This window comes from Caretta caretta, chromosome 2, assembly GCF_965140235.1.
Source record: "Caretta caretta isolate rCarCar2 chromosome 2, rCarCar1.hap1, whole genome shotgun sequence".
NCBI lineage: Eukaryota > Metazoa > Chordata > Testudines > Cheloniidae > Caretta > Caretta caretta.
The window spans coordinates 147,861,552-147,875,766 of NC_134207.1; the positions used below are offsets into that span (position 1 = coordinate 147,861,552).

Genomic DNA, 14,215 nt, shown 5'->3' on the forward strand with positions numbered 1-14,215 from the left:
ATCCTCACCACAGGACCCTCCGCCTGGTGTCTGATAATGCTTGTACTCCTCAGTCCTCCAGTAGTATGCCTTCTCACTCTCAGCTCCTTGTGCCCTCTTGCTCCCAGCTCCTCGTACGCACCTTACTAACTGAAGTGAGGTCCTTTTTAAAACCAGGTGCCCTGATTAGCCTGCCTGTCCTAATTGATTCTGGTAGCTTCTTAAATGGCTCCAGGTGTCCTAATTAGCCTGCCTTAATTGGTTCCAGCAACTTCAATATTTTCTTGTTTGTTTGAAATAATGAATCATAGAATATCAGGGTTAGAAGGGACCTCAGGAGGACATCTAGTCCAACCCCCTGCTCAAAGCAGGACCAATCCCCAATTTTTGCCCCAGATCCCTAAATGGCCCCCTCAAGGTTTGAATTTACAACCCTGGATTTAGCAGGCCACTGCTCAAACCACTGAGCTATCCCTCCCCCCCTGAAAAGGAAAGCAATCTGCTTTCAACAGATATATCTTGGTAAACTTCCTGCAAGAGACATCCTCTAAATAGTGCAGTCAAAGAGCATTAAAATATAGGGCCTAATTCTCACTGAGAAATATTCTGGATGTCTTCAGAGAGTTCCCCACTTTTTTAAATCAAAAGGCTACATTGTGACTTGGACCATGCACAGTTTAAGGGATGGTAAGATCTCTGTGCATGCTACTGGGCACTTCAATCTGGGTGTACAAGAGTACTGCACTCCTGCTTCTCAGATAAGCCAGTGCAGGGCTATCATAATTTGCTGTTAGGCTATACTGGCAGCAAATTTCTACATCCCAGAAAGGTATCTGTTATGCACAGTGACTCCTTGGCTGGTGTAGCTTATGCACCACCCATTGCTCAGGACTGTGGCTAAATAGTCTAGCTAACCTGCCATGAACAAAATGACTGCAAATAAATGCAAACCTTCTACAACAATCTGAAGATTTAGGGACATATGTTACTTTTTATGAGTGCATTAGTATGCTCATTTCTCACTAGTAGTGCGTGTTTACAGTGAGATACAATCCACAGGTAAATCTTCACACTTTATAGATGGTGACTTTTTACATAATGAATAACTTTGTAATGATATTCCCAGCTTCAAGGCTGGGTAATAAATACAGAGAAGCTTTTTATCTGTAGGTAACTGGTTTGAATCTAGCCCAGGTCAGTAGTGATCTCTAATCACTAGTCACTAATTACTATCTGGCAGCTATCTGATGACCTAGTAATTCTGTGGAGTCAACCTGGATACTAGTGGACCCACAAAAAACACTGTTATAGTTGGACTATTCTGCACCCATGCTGGTAGTCTCACCAGAAGCCAAAGATTGAATTTGTGGAGTTAGAATTATTCATTCAGCCCAGAAATTGTAAAAAATGTTGATAACGCACATTGGTGAGGAAGCTTGTACTACTGCTGTTATCCATGCTGTACCTATTCTCCAGGAAGAGGTTTCTAGTTCTCAGGGCTGTCAGTATGGGACACATCACAGTCACTAAAGTCACTTCAATATCATATCTTTAATTTTTGTAAAAACTCATTTCTTTCTGCTGTCAGTACAGCTAAGTGGAGTACAAAATTTTCCTTCTAAACTATTGCAGAGATACATCTCTGCTAATGGGAGTTGCATGCTCACCAAGGGAAGAATGTATTCTAAAGCAGCATATGCCCAGCATGCGTTACACACTGGATCTTGACATTCCAATGGATAGTAACAAAAATCAGTTTAGTTTAGTTACTTAAAATATTTGTTTTATATAAAAAGTAATGAGTTCAGACCCTGTTAAAAGTTATGATTTTATTTTAAAAATTTGTATAATTTCCTTAATGCCAAATGATTCTCTTACTTTAGTTTGAAGTCAGGGAGCCCACTTGTGGAGTAAGGTATTAGTCAAAGTGAGTAAGATTATCTGAATCTGGCCCTATGTTTTCAATGTGTAGGGCTAGATTTTTGTCTTCAGGCAAAATCTTTAGGCCTGAGCCAGTGGTGGTGCATAAACTGCCTTACTCCGGGAGTAGCTTCAGGAAGTATTGTGACTCAGAGACATACCTGGGATTTTTTCTCTCCTGTTTCCTCCTTGCTCCTGCGGGGGAAGGGGGTGTGTAGAAAAATTAATGCTATCCTGCGTACCATCATTAACTTTCTACCCCATCCTGCTGTAGTAGGAAGAGAGCCTGAGACATAAACCCTTGTATTAGAGGCCTGGTATGAGGCAGGATCTGCTCACAGAATCTAGCAAGAACAGGGCGAATATTGCAGAAATGCACATTCTTAAGAAGTACTAAGCACAGAGTATTTACGCAAACACATCCTGATACCAAGGATGATACAAAAACATTCCCCAAGGATAACAGGGACACACTGACCCCTCCTAAAAGATAAGGTCAGGATGACAATACATAATAGAGATATTTTGATCGAACCAACATGTACAAGGTGGTTACTAGGCAAATCGGGACATTAACTAACTATGTCAAAGGGAGAGTACTAACTTGTTTGTATCAGGGTATAAAGATGTATCTCAGAGGGACTATCTTTGTCTGGCCTAGGGATGAATGGAAAGTCCCACCATTCACTGAGCTGGTCCATTGTTAAGGGCATACATTTATTAGTGGTTCAGTAGAATCTGCAGGCTCAGTAGAATCTGTACCATGCTTCGTTGACAATAAACCTGGCTGGCTGCTTTTGTCTCTTACCATATCATTGGGCGGTTCGCTCGAGGTCTGCCATGCCAGCTGTCTGCGCAGGGCTGGGGCAGCACACAGAGGGAACACATATACGCAGCCAAACATCTATCAACATCTAACCACATCAGCATTGGCTCAGCTACTCTTACCAGCAAGGTGGGGGTCAGAACCCAGGCTCCAACCACTCTGTCCATTTCCCACCTAGTCACTGCCTACCTACTCTAGAGCAGAAATAACTTTGTTTACTACTACTCACCTATACCCAAGGTCCAGATGGCTCAAGTGGGAGTGTGAGCTGGGGGTTACTCCCCTGAATGGGTATATAGTCTGAATCACAATCTACTCCTTAATTATCTTTGGGTATAAAGAGGGTTATACAAGTGTTTGGTGAAAATGCAACATACGTTGCTGTCATTTTTTAGTGTTTGTTGTTACGTGCAGAGTTGGTAGCTTTCATGCCAGGTGTCTGCATCAGACTGAATTTTTTTTTGGAAAGTTTCAGCTATAATGGTCAGCTCTCTCACAGAATGAGTGTTGGGAAAAAGATATAATTTTGATCTCAGAAATCATAATGAAATGATTTTAAGAAGTCCCACTGTCCCCATGATTTTCCCTGGAAATGCTCCTCTCAGCTGGCATCAATCACCAGAACTGAGATCAGGGAGACTCACTCTTTCCTGTGATCTCAGTGCTCTCCCTGCTGATGCCAGCAGTGTGAAGGAGGAGAAGTATATTCTTGAACTCAAATGCAGAGGGGGTGAGGAGCAGAAGGGAAGACAGGGACATAAACAAATAGACTAGGTTGGGAATGGTATTACAGCAGAGGGAGGTAGGAAGGAACTTGGACACAGGAACAGAAGTTTTATAACCATTAGAGCACATGATCCTCCAGAACATGTAATTAAACCCAGGATACCCAAGTCTCAACATTCTTCTGCTGTCTAGCAAATACCTGTAAACCTAAATGAGTATCTCACCTCTCCCCTACTAGCTAGACCGCATAGAGGATAACAGCCTACTTCTGCTAAAAGTTCTCCATTAGGTTGAGTGACAGAAGACTGTGCTGTCTAGCTAAATATCTCAAGCCTGCTGATTACCCATGTGGGATCAAGATGATTAAAAAATAATGGAATTTGTTTTTTGTTTGCTTGCTAGAAAATTTCATTTATAAAACCCTAAGTTTATGTTAAAAGAATGTTAAGATTACAAAGTCAAGCATTCAAAAGTTAGGGAATGCCAAATATACAGTTGCCTTTGTAACCCTAATGTTGTTTATATGGAGAGGTTGTATGTATAATATGTGTTACTTTGTGTCTAGAATACAAGAATTGTGTTCATCTATATCCATTAAAAAAAAAACTATTAATTTACATTGTCAAGATACAAATTTTCACAGCATTCATATAATTGACTGAGATCAGTCTGGTGGCTTAGTTTTATAATGTCTTATATTTTTGTTGATATATTTTAACATTCCTTTAAAAACGACTAAAAGCTGCATATTATAATCTTTTCCTTTTTTTTTTTTTTTAGGTATAGCAGCAATGCTTGTATCCTTCCTGGTGGGTTTATACTATAACACTATCATTGCCTGGGTGATGTGGTATTTCTTCAACTCTTTCCAGGAGCCATTGCCTTGGAGTGACTGCCCACTCAATGCCAACAGAACTGGTACAGATTATGAAACAGGATTTTCATTTGTAAAGCACTTTTTGTCATTAGCAATTAATTCAATAAGAACTTTTTTGTATAAAAATAACATAGCATACCAACTTTATCAGGGTTGTATGCAGTGTAGTTGCAGACATGTCGGTCCCAGGATATTAGAGAGACAAGGTAGATATGAGGTAATATCTTTTATTGGACCAACTTCTGTTGGTGAGAGGGACAAGCTGTGTGTGGCTCGAAAGCTTTTCTCTCTTACCAATAGAAGTTGCTCCAATAAAAGATATTAACTCACTCACCTTGTATCGATAACTTTATCAGGGAGTATTTTGATATTTTAATATTTCAGTTTTGCAGAAAAGTATTCACTATACATTTTGACATTTTAAGTGAAATCTGTGTTCTGGAGTTATTATTCCAGCCTTTAGATGAAATAACTGACACATTGTAACCTCTTTAGAACCCGAGCCACTAGGAGAGAGTTGATACATGTATTTTCCCATATATACGGTATTTGCAAAAGTACAAGATCCAGTGCAAACACTAGTATTCAGGAGCACTTTGGAGATTAGGAAAATGGAGGATTATTGGCACCATAAAAAAAAATCTTGGTAGGTTAAAAAAGATAGAGTTCAATAATGCTTTTGTATGCTTCATGGTATGCAAAGATAGAATGTACCCATTTTTCTCACACTAGCACAATCAAATTTTAAAGTTATAAAGAGCCCCACTCTGTATAAACAAACTCAGAAACATATGAAAATTAATTTAGCATCATCTTTGAAACTTCAGATTTCTGTCACAAGTGAAATTGATAGTTTTCTTTTAACAACTTTTAACACTGTGTCTGAGATTTTCAAAGATGCCTAGGAGCTTTCAAATGGGAAATGACCATCTAAAACCTTTAGGCAGCTTTGAACATTCCAGTCTGTGGCAGAGAAGAGAACAGATTGGAAATTATTTACCTAAAATATGAGAGGAGGCTGCAAAATTTTGTGACATATGAATACATCTCAGTGAGGTGAGACATGTTAGATACAACTTTTCAACTGCACTATTTCAGAAAATAGTAACCACTAATGACAAAATGTATGTGGCACAAGAGCTGCATATTCTGGTAGTCCAGACCAGAATGATATTTAGGTTACACAGTTATAAAAGATCCAATTCTGGGTGTTGATCTCAGAACAGATTGCCTTGAACCAACAACAAATGCTTAAATATTGCCCCACTACATGGAAAGACTAATGGTTGATGAACACTGACCGTGTGTGTATGAAGTAGTACAGAGATGGAAGTGCTCCCCACCCCCTTGCAGTCAGGCATGGTGTCGCAGGTGAGCCTCTGTCTCAGTTTCTTCCCATCTGGGTATAAGACCAAGCAGGCCTTTCTAGTATGAATGAGCAACCTCTTCTGATGGTCTCATTTATTGTAACAGAAAAAGGAAAACATAAATGAAAACTTCAGTCAGCTGCTCCACTGGGAACTCTCCACCTCTGGTTTAATCAATCTTATATCTTGCCTTTCTAGCCATGGAGTACTCTCAGGCAGAATTTCCTGTTGGAAGCTTGGGCCTTTCCTGGGTTTTTAGCTGGCTGCCACTCTTTCCCCTTTGTTGAGCAAATCACTGGTAGCTTCCAAGGAGGTTCCACACTCAGTTTGTTCTCCAGGGCTGTTCCTGTCCCTTGCCTATTCCATGGGCCTCTGCTTTCCAGGTAGACATCACTTGGAATAGCTTCCTAACCAGCTCCCTTGAGAAGTCTCTTACCTCAGGGGCTTCCTCTGTCCTGGCTTCTTGACTAAGCCCTCATGAGCTTTTATTAGGCCCAGGTATTTCTTACCTAATTAACTGCTTCCCAGCTACTTGGGCAATTAACTATCTGCAGGTACATCTGGGGTGGGTCACTCTCCTTAGCAGATCCTGTCACAGGTGAAGCTGGGTGCCTTACCCCCACCCCTATAGGGGCCAGCTACCCTGTGATGTATTCCCTCCCCCCTTTTAAAAACTGAACATTGCCCTTCCCAAGGCAAGATTCGGTATTTGCCTATGTCTAAATGGGCTCAACTAGGGTGACCTTATTAAACACATTCTCCAGGACTGAGACATAGGTCACCTAGCAATCATTTCTTCCAGCCAGGGAGGTCCTTCTCATTGACAAGGAAGTCTGCAAATCCTTTAACCATTCTTCTATTCTCATCACCCAAGTATGACAATATTGCAAGTCATGTTCGCCAAAGTCCTACATTGGTTGTGTGGCAAACAAACTCCTCTGTAGTTTCTGGTACATCATAATTCAAAACCAGTTGTACATTTCGTATGGCCAGTCCTCTGATTGCATCAGAGATAATTAACAGCATTAGTCTCTCACCATTGGCAAATCTGAGTCAGGCTGCTTCTTGATCTTCTCAGATACAGCCTTCCAGGATAGATTTTCCAGGTACATCTTTTGGAGTTAATGTTGTCTTACATCTAGCCTAATTCTCCCTTGTAGTTTCTGATTATTACCAATCTAATCTTTTTTCCTACAGCCTTCAGTAAACAGCTTATGAGAGCCCATTTCTGAGCCTCTTGGATCCACATCACTTCATGTGTGGTGTTATCCACTGGATAATCACTTTTACTCTCCTCCCTTGAAGGGTCCCAGTTTACCTTTAAGCTAGACTTCTTTTTAGCTCCACTTTGATTAGGGTTTTGTACTGCTGTTTCCAAAATCTATGTCTCAGTCCTTCCTCTTATACTTCAGCTCCTTTTTGGGGATGACTTTCTTCCTCACCAGCCTAGCAACTTTCCCTTTCAGGTGTTTGAGGCACTGCCTCACCCCATCTGTCCTGTGTTGTCTGACATTTCCTGGGACTCAATCCCCTCTTGAGGGCTGCCTTGTCACCCTCTAGGAGTTCAATTCTCTTACCTTGGGTCTTGATACCATGGGACTGTTGAAGGATTTTTCATGGAGCTCCCTCAGATCCTTCAATAACAACAAGTACTGTCATTCCCTGTCATTTGCTTTTATCATCAGATAGGCTAACTCTTGCTTTCGTTTCATGGCTTGAGACAGGGTACAGTCTCTTGAGGAGTGTATTTCCTTTATTTCCTTCAGCGCTACCCACATTTTGGTCCTGTAATGCACTGAATTGTGCGGTGATCAGAAGGAGACCCCATTGACCTGAAGGCATGGGATGCATTGTCCTAGGGATGTGGGGTTCCACGACCACCACTCCCAAGAGGAGGAGATGGATGGTAGTGGTCAGGGACTCCCTCCTAATGGGGATGGAGTAATCCATCTGCCAACCAGACTCGAGAAGTGTGCTGCTTGCCTGGAGCTAGAATTCAGAATGTGATGGAGTGGCTGCTGAGACTAATCAAGCCCTCGGACCGCTACCCCTTCCTACTTCTTCACGTGGACACCAATGACATTGCCAAGAATGACCTTGAGTGTGTCACTGCAGACTATGTGGCTCTAGGAAGAAGGGTAAAGGAGTTTGAGGCACAAGTCATGTTTTCGTCCATCCTCCCTGTTGAAGGAAAAGGCCCAGGTAGGGAAGTAAATTGTGGAAGTAAATATGTGGTTATGCAGGTGGTGTCAGAGAGAGGGCTTTGGATTCTTTGACCATGGGATGTTGTTCCAGGAAGAAGGATTGCTAGGAAGAGATGTGATCCACCTAATGAAGAGAGGGAAGAGCATCTTTGCAAGCAGGCTTGCTAACCTAGTGAGCAGGGCTTTAAATTAGGTTAGCCAGGGGATGGAGACCTAAGCCCTGAGGTAAGTGAGGAAGTAACATACCAGGAGGAAACACAAGGAGGAGGGTGCAACAGGGGAGGCCTCCTGATTCATACTGAGAAATCCGGGCAATCGGGTAGTTATCTTAGGTGCTTGTACACAAGTGCAAGAAGTTAATATTGTTCAATATCTTCATAAATGATCTGGAGGATGGTGTGGATTGCACTCTCAGCAAATTTGCGGATGATACTAAACTGGGAGGAGTGGTAGATACGCTGGAGGGGAGGGATAGGATACAGAAGGACCTAGACAAATTGGAGGATTGGGCCAAAAGAAATCTGATGAGGTTCAATAAGGATAAGTGCAGGGTCCTGCACTTAGGACGGAAGAACCCAATGCACAGCTACAGACTAGGGACCGAATGGCTAGGCAGCAGTTCTGCGGAAAAGGACCTAGGGGTGACAGTGGACGAGAAGCTGGTTATGAGTCAGCAGTGTGCCCTTGTTGCCAAGAAGACCAATGGCATTTTGGGATGTATAAGTAGGGGCATAGCGAGCAGATCGAGGGATGTGATCGTTCCCCTCTATTCGACATTGGTGAGGCCTCATCTGGAGTACTGTGTCCAGTTTTGGGCCCCACACTACAAGAAGGATGTGGATAAATTGGAGAGAGTCCAGCAAAGGGCAACAAAAATGATTAGGGGTCTGGAACACATGACTTATGAGGAGAGGCTGAGGGAGCTGGGATTGTTTAGCCTGCAGAAGAGAAGAATGAGGGGGGATTTGATAGCTGCTTTCAACTACCTGAAAGGGGGTTCCAAAGAGGATGGCTCTAGACTGTTCTCAATGGTAGCAGATGACAGAACGAGGAGTAATGGTCTCAAGTTGCAGTGGGGGAGGTTTAGATTGGATATTAGGAAAAACTTTTTCACTAAGAGGGTGGTGAAACACTGGAATGCGTTACCTAGGGAGGTGGTAGAATCTCCTTCCTTAGAGGTTTTTAAGGTCAGGCTTGACAAAGCCCTGGCTGGGATGATTTAACTGGGAATTGGTCCTGCTTCGAGCAAGGGGTTGGACTAGATGACCTTCTGGGGTCCCTTCCAACCCTGATATTCTATGATTCTATGATTCTATGATAAGTCTGGGAAACAAGCAGGGAGATCTGGAAGTCCTGGCACAGTCAAGGAACTATGATGTGATTGGAATAACAGAGACTTGGTTGGGCAACTCACATGACTGGAGCACTGTTATGGATGGGTATAAATTATTCAGGGAGGACAGGCAGGGGAGGAAAGCTGGAGGAGTAGCACTGTATGTAAGAGAGCAGTATGATTAATCAGAGCTCCAGTATAAAACTGGAGAAAAGCCTGTTGAGAGTCTTTGGGGTAAGTTTAGGGACAGAAGCAACAAGGGTGATGTCGTTGTAGGTGTCAGACCAGGAGGATGAGGTAGATGAGGGTTTCTTCGGATAATTTACAGCAGTTTCTGGATCACAGGCCCTCATTTTCATGGGGGACTTCAATCACCCTGACATCTGCTGAAAGAGCAATACAGCAGTGCACAGACAATGAAGGACATTTTTGGAGAGTGTTGGGGACAACTTCCTGGTGCGAGTGCTGGAGGAACCAACTAGGGGCCATGCTCCTCTTGACCTGCTTCTCACAAACAAGGAAGAATTGATTGAGGAATTAGAAGTGGGTGGCAACCTGGGAAGCAGTGACCATGAGATGGTCGAGTTCAGGATCCTGACAAAAGGAAGAAAGGAGAGCAGCAGAATACAGACCCTGGACTTCAGAAAAGCAGACTTTGACTCCCTCAAGGAACTGATGGGCAGGATCCCCTGGGAGGCTAATATGAGGGGGAAAGGAGTCCAGGAGAGCTGGCTGTATTTTAAAGAAGCCTTATTGAGGGTGCAGGAACAAACCATCCTGATGTGCAGAAAGAACAGCAACTATGGCAGGTGACCAGCTTGGCTTAACACCGAAATCTTTGGTGAGTTTAAACACAACAAGGAAACTTACAAGAAGTAGAAACTTGGACAGATGACTAGGAAGGCATATAAAAATATTGCTCCAGCATGCAGGGGTGTAATCAGAGAAGCCAAAGCACAACTGGAGTTGCAGCTAGCAAGGGATGTGAAGGGTAACAAGAAGGGTTTCTGTAGGTATGGTAGCAACAAGAAGAAGGTCATGGAAAATGTGGGACCTTTACTGAATGGGGGAGGCAACCTAGTGACAGATGATGTGGAAAAAGCTGAAATACTCAATGCTTTTTTTGCCTCGGTCTTCTCAGACAAGGTCAGCTCTCAAACTGCTGCACTGGGCGGCACAGTATGGGGAGGAACTGAATAGCCCTCAGTGGTGAAAGAACAGGTTAAGGACTATTTAGAAAAGCTGCACATGCCCATGTCTGTGGGGCCGTATGCAATGCATCCAAGGGTGCTGAGGGAGTTGGCGGATGTAATTGCAAAGCCATTGGCCATTATCTTTGAAAACTCATGGCGATTGGAGGAGGTCCTGGACGACTGGAAAAAGGCAAATATAGCGCCCATCTTTAAAAAAGGGAAGAAGGAGAATCCGGTCAGCCTCATCTCAGTCCCCGGAAAAATCATGCAGAAGGTCCTCAAGGATTCCATTTTGAAGCACTTGGAGGAGAGGAAAGTGATCAGGAACAGTCAACATGGATTCACCAAGGGCAAGTCATGTCTGACCATCCTGATTGCCTTCTATGATGAGATAACTGGCTCTGTGGATATAGGAAAAGTGGTGGATGTGATATACCTTGACTTTAGCAAAGCTTTTGATAATGGTCTCCCACAGTATTCTTGCCAGCAAGTTAAAGAAGTATGGATTGCCTGAATGGACTATAAGGTGGATAGAAAGCTGGCTAGATCATTGGGCTCAATGGGTAGTGATCAACTGCTTGATGTCTAGTTGGCAGCCGGGATCAAGCAGAGTGCCCCAGGGGTTGGTTGAACAGTTTTGTTCAACATCTTCTTTAATGATCTGGATGACAGGATAGATTGCACCCTCAGTAAGTTTGCGAATGACACTAAGATGGGGGAGAGGTAGATATGCCGGAGTGTAGGGATAGGGTCCAGAGTCACCTAAACAAATTGGAGGATTGGGTCAAAATAAATCTGATGAGGTTCAACAAGTAGAAGTGCAGAGTTCTGCACTTAGGATGGAAGTGCAGATGCACTGCTACTGATGTACTGCTACAGGCTGGGGACTGACTGACCAAGCGGTAGTTCTACAGAAAAGGACCTGGGGATTACAGTGGGTGAGAAACTGGATATGAGCCAAGAGTCTGCCCCTGTTGCCAAGAATGGTAACGGCATATTGAGCTGCATTAGTAGGAGCATTGCCAGCAGATCGAGGGAAGTGATTATTCCCCCCTATTCGGCACTGGTGAGGGCACATCTTTAGTATTGTGTCCAGTTTTGGGCCCCCAATACAGAAAGTATGTGGACATATTGGAGAGAGTCCAGTGGAGGGCAACGAAAATGATTAGGGGGCTGGGGAACATGACTTATGAAGAGAAGCTGAGGGAACTGGGCTTATTTAGTCTGCAGAAGAGAAGAATGAGGAGGGATTTGATAGCTACTTTCAACTACCTGAACGGGGGTTCCAAAGAGGATGGAGCTAGGCTGTTCTCAGTGGTGGCAGATGGCAGAACGAGGAGTAATGGTCTCAAGTTGCAGTGGGGGAGGTCTAGATAGGATATTAGGAAAAACTATTTCACTAGTGAGGCACTGGAATGGGTTACCTAGGAGGTGGTGGAATCTCCACTGTCAAGGTTCCTCCCCCACTCTGAACTCTAGGGTATAGATGTGGGGACCTGCATGAAAACCTCCTAAGCTTACTTTCACCAGCTTAAGTTAAAACTTCCCCAAGGTACAAATTAATTTTAACCTTTGACCCTGGATTTCCACTGCCACCACCAAACTTTAACTGGGTTTACTGGGAAATGTAGTTTGGACACGTCTTTCCCCCCAAAATCCTCCAACCCTTGCACCCCACTTCCTGGGGAAGGTTTGGTAAAAATCCTCACCAATTTGCATAGGTGACCACAGACCCAAACCCTTGGATCTGAGAACAATGAAAAAGCATTCAGTTTTCTTACAAGAAGACTTTTAATAGAAGTAAAGGAATCACCTCTGAAAAATCAGGATGGTAGATACCTTACAGGGTAATTAGATTCAAAACATAAAGAATCCCTCTAGGCAAAACCTTAAGTTACAAAAAAGGTACACAGGCAGGAATAGTCATTCTATTCAGCACAGTTCTTTTCTCAGCCATTTAAAGAAATCATAATCTAACACATACCTAGCTAGATTACTTACTAAAAGTTCTAAGACTCCATTCCTGTTCTATCCCCGGCAAAAGCAGCATACAGACAGACACAGACCCTTTGTTTCTCTCCCTCCTCCCAGCTTTTGAAAGTATCTTGTCTCCTCATAGGTCATTTTGGTCAGGTGCTTCTTAACCCTTCTTTAGCTTCTTAACCCTTTACAGGTGAGAGGATTTTTCCTCTGGCCAGGAGGGATTTTAAAGGGGTTTACCCTTCCCTTTATATTTATGACATCCACTCTTAGATGTTTTTATGGCCGGACTTGACAAAGCCCTGGGTGGGATGATTTAGTTGGTGTTGGTCCTGCTTTGAGCAGGGGATTGGAATAGATCACCTCCTGAGGTATCTTCCAACCCTACTCTTCTATGATTCTGTGATTCTTCTATGATTTCTACTTTGCCCTGTGGGCTGTAGCAACCATGTTTTCTAAGGTTGTCTTCTAACCTTCTCCATGAGGAGTTGGGTTTGCTTGGGTAGTTGTAGAGGTTACCACCAATACTGCAGCTTCTATAGTCAATTCTGTATTGGCAGGCACTGATTATAAGTCCTTCGCTGAGTTGTGAATCCATCTCCCTGCACCATCTTCCAGAATGCTTGGATTGTTGTCCACTCCTCTGTGGGGACGTAAGCCCCTTAGTAAACAGTTACCATGTTTTCCATCTCAATGTCCATATTCATGCCCTCTTCACATAGCTCTTCTCTCTCCTGGACTATTTTAGTCCTTTCAGTTCCTTAACTTGCTTACAGGAGGGGGCCCTTGACTTAGGAGGATTCCTGTAGTTAGGTGTTGATGTCATCCTGTTGCCTCACAATTGCCTCCTCATTCTGCCGCTGTTGCAGTTCTAGGCTTTGCACTGTGTTCTGGTCCCTTAGCAGCTTCATCTCCTGGGTCTTCAATGTCCAGATCTGGTCCTGGAGGGCTTGCAGAGCCACTTCATGCTGCTTCTGCTGGCTTTGCAGCTGGTCCCACACACCAGAGAGAGATGGTTTCGCTGTTGCGGTTTCATAGAATCATAGACTATCAAGGTTGGAAGGGACCTCAGGAGGTCATCTAGTCCAACGCCCTGCTCAAAGCAGGACCAATCCCCAATTTTTGCCCCAGATTCCTAAATGGCCCCCTCAAGGATTGAACTCACAACCCTGGGTTTAGCAGGCCAATGCTCAAACCACTGAGCTATCCCTCCCCCACCCAAGTTTCTGATTTTGGTTTCAGCTTGTCATTTGTCCTTTGTTGAAGCTCATTGATTTTGGTCCTGCTATCATTGTAAAGAGCTTCCTTCTCCAACTGTAGCTGTTGATGCTTATGCTTCAGTTTATTGGTGAGCTTATTCAGCTCTGAAGCTGGGAGGTCTTGAGTTGCTTTGCCCTCTCCAGACTCCCAAGTTGCTTCTTTAGCAGCCTCTTTCTCTTCTTTCTTCATCTCCCATTTTAGCTCAACCTCCAACAGCAGTTGCTGGACCTGGTGGGGATGTTGCTGTTTGCTTCCACTTCAGGTTCAGCTGCAACTTCAAATCCTTCAGTGAAGCGCTGCCTTTCTGCTCCAGTATGTGTTGTCCATCCACAGTGACTTTCACCTCCTGTAACTTTCTGATGTCTATTAAATTAATCATGTCTGGCTGTGCTTTCCAGAGTGCTCTGTCAGGAACTGCAGGGCTCTATTTCAGCTCCTGGGAACTTGTCCTGTAGCCTAGTTCATTTTCCACCATTGCAGCTTGGTGGTCATCAGCCTGGCATATCTTGGACTGTGAGTCCAATGCATTGCTTCTTCTCTAGAGTCAGGT

The 14,215-nt window shown here is 43.6% G+C and overlaps 1 protein-coding gene across 1 annotated transcript in view; it reads left to right on the forward strand.

The window, feature by feature from the left end:
- Window positions 1-14,215, forward strand: part of SLC6A19 (solute carrier family 6 member 19) — a 77,778-nt gene that overhangs the window by 27,130 nt on the left and 36,433 nt on the right. Inside the window, exon 3 of the mRNA XM_048839508.2 lies at window positions 4,232-4,369. Coding sequence (XP_048695465.1) covers window positions 4,232-4,369 — 138 coding nt within the window. The remainder of the gene's footprint in view (window positions 1-4,231; window positions 4,370-14,215) is intronic.